Consider the following 9,188-nt stretch of genomic DNA (forward strand, 5'->3'; position numbering starts at 1 on the left):
TCATAATTCACTGCAAAGATAAATCAGAAAAAGAAAACAAATTTTTGAATGGCATGTGATAATGACCTGGACAAAATTGATTATCAGCTAGTAATGATTAGCACATGCAATAGATTGAGAAATTAAATCCTCTGCTATATACTTTTAAGTATTTTGTCAGACATGAGAAAGTTTTAAATGTTCTTATTGCATTCATCTCCCACATATTCAATTTTATTTAAAACAAGACAACAGTTCTCTCCAGATTTTTGGGTTTATCAGTGCAAAGTAAAATAAAGCAATCTCAGTAGAAATGGTTTATTACAATGTTATCTTAGAAAAGCTTATTTCTCAAAATTCCTAAAAGATGTCCAAATCCCAAATCATGAGAATGATCAACCTCAATGGCTTCCTCTGCATCCAACTTTGTTTCTCCGTGTCCTTCCTGTGATTCATCAAGAGAGGCCAGAGCCTCATTTGTGTCACTTGCAAAAGTCTCTCATGATGTATCATCATCTTCTAGAAAATTTAGGCTTTTAATAGCTTGTTTCATCTTTTTTCCCAACACTTGTGTTCTTCTCTTCCTAGCAGCTTTTTTATTTTCATATTCCCTTTGATTTTCAATGTAGAAAATGTCCTTAATTTGTTCCTCACTGATACTAGGAGTGTTCTTCAGGAGATTCAGGAAAACTCCACCTGGTGTTCTTCTTCGACTACCATTCATTATAAAAAGGCCACCATTTTGTTCAACTTCAGCAGTTTCCATCAGAAGTTCAATTGCCTTTTGGTTCCCCATTATCCTCACTACTCGGGCTATCAAATCTTTCTTTGGTTCCTGAAACCTGAAAGAAATTTCATCAGCCACTTTCTCTTGAGAATCATCCTCTGTGATCTCATATCGGCCTTTATAGTTCATTTCTAGTCTGTCTCCTAGTCAGTCTTTGGCAGGCCGTTTCCTTTTGAGATGACCTTGCCCATTTTCCTCCTCCTTTGATCCCGTTTTTTTGCCCCCATGCATATATTCATCTAGCTCTTTGTCTAATTCTTTTGTATGCTCTTGGGATTCCTTCTTAAGTTTCTTAGCAAGCAAATAATTGTACGTCTCGGATTGTCTGCTTCTGTCAATAGTGCCCTCCATTCCCAAGATACCAAGTTCAGTGGCCACTGCATCTTGATTCTGTTCCTGCAGCACAGCACCCCATATGTTGTTAACCTTCTTCCCTCCAGCGATAGGTGGTTTCTGGCTGCTTTGGCCAAACTGAAAAGGCTCTGGTTTGGGAGGAGTGTTAAAACATTTTTGTTGTTTGCGCTTCCAGAGAGAGCTATCATGATCTGAATCCGAAAAACTCTCCTCACTTGAATCCACACTTTTAACAGTCCAATAATGTGATACCGGAGCACACACTGTTGCAGTACTCTGGAAGGGCCTCACTGCACAGTCCCCACCTAGTGCTTTCGGCACCTGCAGTGGCCTGTCGCTGGGTGCCACCGTCATGTCGGAATCCGAGTCAGAAAGCTGCCCATCTTCCATGTCGCCTGCCTCCTGCGCCATCTTCCCATGGCTCCTGCTTCCATGTCTTGGCTCTTGTAAATAGTGCTGCTATGAACTTTGGGGTGCATGTATCTTTCTGAATTAGAGTTTCACAGATCCCACTTTGAAGACTGGATCTTGGCACAATGAGAGAAGACCCTGAGAGCTGGCACTCCTTCCCTCCACCATAAATTTGTGGCTGGAGGGGTGAGCTGGGCAGACTGCCTAAGCAAACCCTCTCAAGTCCAGTCTCTTTCTCCATTCCATTCCTTCATGTCTGGCACCACCTCTGTTTTACACTGAAGGGGAATGATCCAAAGTTCAGGCCTGGGATTAAGATTTTTATCAGAACAACAAACATTTTCTCTGCAATTCATCCCAATGTGCCACAATTCCAAATTGATTTTTAACAATTTCTAGCTCCATTGCCAACTGAAAAATTTCCCCCAAAAAAGCCCAAGCTGTAGGGCTGGGTCACAGAGCAGTGTGGTGGCTGGCTACTCCTTCTTCAAGGATGGCCACACCCTGAGGTCAGACTGGAGCTCGCCAGAGTTTTGGATCTCATCAATATGGAAGGAAGACTAAGAATATTACTGGTGTGAAGCGATGACAGCATCTCACAGTATCTCAAAACAGAGTCATTGATCTTATATACAAGTGCAGATTGAGCTTCAGCGCTGGACTGCCGGGCTGGGTGGCAGAGAGAAGAACAGTAGCTCCCATTCAGACCTGTGTTTGTCTTTTCAACTGTGCTTTCCCCCATCCCCATGGGTGTGGGGGCTACAATGACCCATCTGGGTTCTGCTTTATTAACTGCTACCATGGCACCATTTCCCAATAGCTTTGCTCTCCCTGTCAGAAAATAATCCCTCTCTGGAGCATTTATGTATGCCTAGCACTGAAGTATGCTCAGTGAACCAAGAGATAAATAAATCATGGTCTCTGTCTGCACAGAATGACTCCCAACTAGGAGACACATTTAACCCAGGTAGAGCAATGAAGGAACAAAGTGATGATGGTGATAATGATGATGAGATGGTGATGATGATAGAAACAACAATAAAGATTCCCAGCATTTATAAAAAGTTTACTAGGGCTTCCCTGGTGACGCAGTGGTTGAGAGTCTGCCTGCCGATGCAGGGGACACGGGTTCGTGCCCCGGTCCGGGAAGATCCCACATGCTGCAGAGCGGCTGGGCCTGTGAGCCATGGCCGCTGAGCCTGCGCGTCCGGAGCCTGTGCTCCGCAACGGGAGAGGCCACAACAGTGAGAGGCCCGCGTACCGCAAAAAAAAAAAAAAGTTTACTAAATGCTAAGCCTGAACCCAAGCTGTTGTACTCAATTCAGAACCCCTCTGATGCTCAGAAATACTTGCAGAGGGGAAGACTTGTAGAAAGTTTACCAAGTACTAGGAAGGTATTGCTCAGAGCAGTTTTATGTTTAGTCCTCACAGCAACCCTGTGAAGTAGGGTGAAAGTATCTGTAAAATGGATATTACTGTCATCCCCATTTTACACATGAGGAACTGAACGCACAGAGCTCTTAAATGGCCTGCCCAAGGGAACCCAGCAAACAAATGGCACAGCTGGAATTTAAACCCAGGCACTCTGGTACCATTGTTTGCCCTTTTAACCACCTTGCTACATTTCCTACCTCAGCCAGGCCCGTGGAGGGTGGTACCAGTAATAGCTACCATTTGCTGGACATCTCCCTTGTAATGGGTTCTTTATACATCTTGTATCTTGTATCATCTTTCTTGTATCTCCTTTCATCTTCATGAGAACTCTATAAAGTTGGTATGATTATCCACACTTTATCTTTGAGAAAACTGAGGATCAGAGAGATTAATTTATCTACCAAGATCATGCAATGAATAAGTGGCAGAGGTAGGTGGGGACTCCCCCTGTCCCCCTCCCACCATACCCACTGCCCCAAGTTTATCTGGAGATCAGAAAGGAGCAAGATCACTGTAGGCTGTGGGCATTAGTGAAGGCTAATGAGTGTGGAGAAAGTGCAAGTTTGAATTTTTAGAGTGTTCAGTAGCAGGGTGATCCTTCCTGAAGGCCCTCAGCATGCACCTCCCCGATAAAAAATACACCTCTGCCTAAACCTTCTACCAGCAACACCCGCCATAACGCTCAGCAGTAGTAACAGCCTCCACATCAGGCCCTCACCTTCCCTCTTATGTTTACACAAGAATCCCTGTGTCTGGAGTGTTCCTGGAGACCCAGCCCCAGGGGGACCAGGTGGTCGAAGGGAAGATGCTGGTCCTTGTCTGCTCTGTGGCTGAAGGCACAGGGGACACCATGTTCTCCTGGCACAGAGAGGACACGAGGGAGAGGCTGGGGCAGAAAAGTTAGCGTTCTCAGAGAGCAGAGCTGGAGATCCCTGTTATCAGGGAGAGCCATGCAGGGAGCTACTACTGCGCAGCTGACAATGGCTACGGCCTCATCCAGAGCGAGGCGGTGAACGTCTCCATGAGAAGAAAGTAGCACTCTCCTAATTAGCCAGAGAGTCCCAACTGGGGTCAGTTTCCTTCTGTGGCAGTGAGGATGTTCCAACGATGATACAGAACAGGGCCGTGAAGAGGTTAACAAGCCACCTGAACATGCTAGGATTGTTACTGCAATGGTGTTGGCGGCAGTGGCAGTGGCTACAGTGGCAGAAGAGCTAAAGGAGATGACAAGGGGAGACAGGAGGCAGGCTACGTGGCACAGCCAGAGGCACGCTCTCCAGAACTTATCAAAGCTCAACGGGAACTGTCTCTGCAGTGTTAGATCAGGAGGTGCGACAGTGAGAAAGAATCCCCGGGGCTCGAGGGATACTGTGTGGACACTTGGGTGAGGATGGAGTGGGTTATAAGTCTGTGCCAGCACGAGAGACCCTCTTTGATGGACCATCCTGCCTTTATCAGTTCCAGTGTCACATCCTGTCCTCACTTTCAGTACTTCTGGGGCCCAGGCCTTCACTGGGGACACAGTGGAGCTTCGCTGTGAGGACAAGAGAGCATCTCCCCCATCCTATACCAGTTTTATCATGAAAATGTCACCCTGGGGAGCACCTCGGTGCCTTTTGGAGGAGGAGCATCCTTCAACCTCTCTCTAACCACAGGGCATTCTGGGAAATATGCCTGCGAAGCCGACAATGGCCTGGGGGCCCAACGTCATGGGAAGGACAAGTCCAACGTCTCCTTCCACTGTACTAGCTGCCATTATGCCAAACCATGGCTTGTGCGTCCTTTCCATGGATTTTCCTCTCCCTCAGGGAATCGAAGGTAGCCTAAAGAGCCTGTCAGCTCTTCCAGCCTCTCCTTCTCATTGGTCTAAACAACAGCATCACTGGCCTTCCTGTTTCCCTGTCACTTACCTCATCAGGTAGGTGTGAAATAGGTACTGCACTAGGATCAAGGCAGTACTAGAAGTGGGGTAAGTGTACGCTCAGAGCTCTCAGCGAGCAAGGAGTTACAACCAAACCTTGTAAGTACTTAAGGAAAAAGTAGAAACCCCATGAACAAACCAGATTCTAGAATTCAAAACTTTACTAGGATTGTATCATTTAATCTCCATTAACAACTCTTATTTAACTAATGAGAAAACGAAATTTAGAATAAGTAACTTGCCCACCGTCACACAGCTAACAGGTGCAAAGATAGAACTTTAGACTAGGGCTACAGAATTGAAAAACTTTGCTCCCTGCCACTATTTTAATATGATGGTTATATAATTTTTTCCCTTTAATTTATTATTGTGGAGAAGTGCATTAATAGATTTCTTAATATGGAACAATTATTGAATTCCTGCTATAAACCCTTCTTAGTTGTTATATCATCATAGGTAGCAGCTACATACAACTTACTAATATTTATTTCAAATGTTTCATCTTTATTTAAAAGTGAGTTTTATTTTTTGAACTAGTTTTGGTTTCAGGGATAGGTTAGCCTCATAAGAATGTTTTCAGAGGTTTTCCATATTTTCTGTGCCTTGCAGCTTAAAACCATATTGGAATTATCTGCTATTTGATAAGTCTTTGGAACTAGCCCAAACAACATTCTGAGCCTGTTAGATCTTTACCTCCATTGTAAAATCCTCTTTTTTATTATTCTCCAAATTTTCTATCCTTTGTTAAAATAATTTGGATGATTTTAGTGAAATTTAATACATAGTATTCTCATCGAATTTTCAGACAGCCTTTATAGATGTGATTATGCTCTCTTCTCATTTCTGGTTTGTGTGACCCCTTTCTTAATCATATTTGCCAGAGGTTTGTCTTTATTCCTCTTTTTGAAGAGCCAGGTTTGTTTTTTTTATTCAAATCTATTTGGTTTTTGGTTTTCTAATTCATTTATTTCTCCTTTATCTTCAGCATATCTGTCTTCCTTTTTAAGTTTATTTTATGTGGTTCTTTAATGTCTTATTCAGTTTTCATCTTTGTTTCCTAATAAATGCATTAAAAACTGCATGGTTTCTTCTCAGTACCATTTTGTCTCATCCTACAAGTTTTGATGTATAAAATTTTTATTTGTCTAATTTCCAAAGCATGTGAAATATGTTTCACATATTTATTTTAAACTTGAGACAACAATTTCTTATGAATACATTTTTATCCTCTATTTTATTAATTTCTTATAGATTTCTTTTTAAAAAACTTTTCATTATAGATTTTTTATTATCCTTGTATTAAATTTTATCAAAGAATATGGTTTGCATAATTTTTACACTGGGAATTTACTGAGAATTTCTTTATGACCTAACACAGTCAACAATTTTCTAAATATTATAAATGGAATTTGAAAAGAATGTGAACTTTCTGTTTAGGATATACAAAGTTCAGTATTTATTTTTTATTAAATTAAGCTAGCTGCTTGATCTATTCAGTTTCTATAGAGTCTTACATATGTTTGCTCTTTTTAATCTATTAATTTTTGAGAATCATATTCACATTATTACCTATAATTCTTTTAAATTTAGCTTTCTACAGAGGCTTTGCCAAGAACTTGGTAATTGACTGTGTAAGATGTGACATTTTGGTTGTTAATGACAGAAATTCCATACAAAAGGGCTTGGTCCAAAAACAAAAGAAATGAAGTTGGTGGGAGGGGTCAGGTATGGACATGGCTAATGTGCGACTGGCCAAGCATTCTGTCTTTGCCTCCCCTCTTTCCTCTGCATTTCTCCATTAGCTTAACTCTCAGACAGGCAAAGCTGGCCACTGACATCTCCAGGCTTATATCCCTCCTTTCTGTTAGATATCCCAGAGAAAAGAGTCTCTTTACATATTACTCCAGTTTAAAAAACAAAAACCAAATAAATAGGCAGAGATTAGGGATTGACCAGTCTGTGTGATGTGTTCACCCCTTTCCCTCTGCAGAGAATATGAGCCTGTGATTGGTGAAGTCAGTAACAGAGTGGAGCAAAAGAAAACTGAGTAATTCAACTGACCTATTCTAAGCCTTTCCCTATTCTAAGCCTCGGTGTCCATTTCTGGGAAATATCTAGCTCTAACAACCTCTTTTTCTAAGATCTTTCTGAGCTCATGAGAATCAAACCATAAGTCTCTATGTGCCCATATTCCTTTGTTTTCAGAAAGCAAAAGCTTTTCCTAGGTGTCTTTGAGTGAGGGCCTTAGGTGGGGTGGGATGCTCTTAGGAGATGGTAATAGCATGGGATAGAGCAAAGCTCTGTGGTTCCCAACTCAGAAAGCCCCCTATCCCCACACCACATATCACCACCACTATCAAACAACCTCTCTTAACACTGGGAACTGCCCTAAGAGGACATTTCTTTCTTTCTTTCTTTCTTTCTTTTTTAAATTTATTTCTTTCTTTTTATTTTTGGCTGCGTTGGGTCTTCGTTGCTTCGTGAGGGCTTTCTCTAGTTGCAGTGCGTGGGCTTCTCATTGCAGTGGCTTCTCTTGTTGTGGAGCACAGGCTCTAGGCACGCAGGCTTCAGTAGTTTTGGCACATGGGCTCAGTAGTTGTGGCGCCCGGGCTTAGTTGCTCCATGGTATGTGGGATCTTCCCGGACCAGGGTTCGAACCCGTGTCCCCTGCATTGGCAGACGGATTCTTAACCACTGCGCCAGCAGGGAAGCCCAAGTGGACATTTCTGAGTGCCCTCTGACCCCTTCTGTTTGCAGAACATCCTCCTAAAATCCGCTTGGTGAATGGTGCCCACCACTGCAATGGGCAGGTGGAGGTGGTAAAGGAAGGTCGCTGGGGCACTGTGTGTGATGATGGCTGGGACATGAAGGATGTGGCCGTGGTGTGCTAGGAGCTGGGCTGTGGAGCAGCCAAGCACACACCTGCAGGTATGTTGTATCTGCCAGTGGCAGAAGAGGACTGACCTGTATTTGTTCAGGTAGCCCTGTGCAATGGGACAGAAGAGGCCCTGGCTGAATGTGAACAGGTGGAGACCTTTGACTGTGGGCATGATGAGGATACAGGCGCAGTGTGTGAAGGTGGGTGATCGCAGGGCCTGGGGCATGGGAACTGGCTTACCCACCTCCGAGGCCCTTCTCTATGCTGCCTCCAATCCACCTTGATACTCACCATTGCCCCTGCCGCCTTTAGAACCACTCACCCATTCTACACTAGCATGTGGTCAGGACAACACCGTTAGTTCATATTAGGTAGTCCAAAATTATAAAGGACTCTCTTATGCATGCTATTATTAACCTGTATCTGCCACCTCAAAAGATAAGATGTTGGCATTTTCACAGCCATGAGAAATTGGCCATAATACCAGGAAAATAATTATGGAACCATAGAATTACACAGTTTGAGTGATTTTAATCCAGGTCACACTGTTTATATTGTTCTATAATCCCAGCAGCTCTTCTGCGTTCTCTCCCCTAAACAACTCTACTCATCAAAATGAATCCCAGAATAGAAGAAGCACTGGGTGGGGAAGATCCAGATGCTCCTTCTCTCTCAAGATCCTGATGGGACAGGGGGTGAGGGATGGGAAGGACATTGGAAAGACTCTGGGTCCGTCAAGGAAACCAGGCCACAAACTGAGGGAGGAAGTAAAATAAAGAAAGCCCACTGAAGATCCCAAAGCCTCTATAACACTTGTGACTAGAGCAGAAGCCAGTGGGACTGCTCCCTCAGGCCTAGCCACAGACCCTGTCTCTGGTGGAGCACCCCAGTCCCCTGGGCCAGGAGTGCAGAAGCAGCCCTTGAGAGGCGGTGAAAAGAAGCATCCTTAGAACTATTGAGCCCATGCCCAGTTTTAGGAGCATCTAAAGGCCTGTGGCTCATTCAGGAAAAAGAATCAGCTTTGGAAACCAGAAAGGATCCAGGATTTATAGTCAGCTATGCAGAGATTGAGACCTGCCTGCTTCATCCACTTACCAGCCATAGAAGCAGCAAACTTCTCTGAAGCTCATTATCTCTGTCAGAAAAGTGGGATAATACCTGGCCCAGCTTCCTGACAGAGCTGGGACAAGATTGAACACTCATCACTCATAAAGACCTTTTGGAAATAGCAAAGTCCAGGAAGAAGTCCCAGGGCCAGCTTACTGATTTGGGATGGTCTCCATGAGAGGGACAGGTATGGGGCTCAGGTTTGGCCTTCTTCCTTTTTTTTTCTTTTTTTTTTATTATTTTATTTTTTTTATTAGTTTCTGCTTTATAACAAAGTGAATCAGTCATACATATACATCTGTTCCCACATCCCTTCC

The 9,188-nt window shown here is 43.5% G+C and overlaps 1 protein-coding gene and 1 pseudogene across 2 annotated transcripts; one reads left to right on the forward strand and one right to left on the reverse strand.

The window, feature by feature from the left end:
* Positions 1 to 313: 313 nt before the first annotated feature.
* Positions 314 to 1,531, reverse strand: LOC307065185 (phosphorylated adapter RNA export protein-like; the record flags this gene model as incomplete). Its single annotated transcript, XM_079722007.1, is given in 3 exon segments — positions 314 to 478; positions 482 to 913; positions 917 to 1,531. Coding segments are annotated over 3 exon segments (1,212 nt in total).
* A 1,847-nt stretch (positions 1,532 to 3,378) lies between these two features.
* Positions 3,379 to 7,972, forward strand: LOC307065191 (Fc receptor-like protein 2; annotated as a pseudogene). The gene is made up of 4 exons: positions 3,379 to 3,395; positions 3,707 to 3,864; positions 4,424 to 4,707; positions 7,644 to 7,972. The product of its transcript is annotated as an Fc receptor-like protein 2 (transcript).
* The last annotated feature ends 1,216 nt before the right edge of the window (positions 7,973 to 9,188 follow it).

Source organism: Hyperoodon ampullatus (assembly GCF_949752795.1).
Source record: "Hyperoodon ampullatus genome assembly, chromosome: 2".
In the NCBI taxonomy this organism is placed as follows: Eukaryota; Metazoa; Chordata; class Mammalia; order Artiodactyla; family Ziphiidae; genus Hyperoodon; species Hyperoodon ampullatus.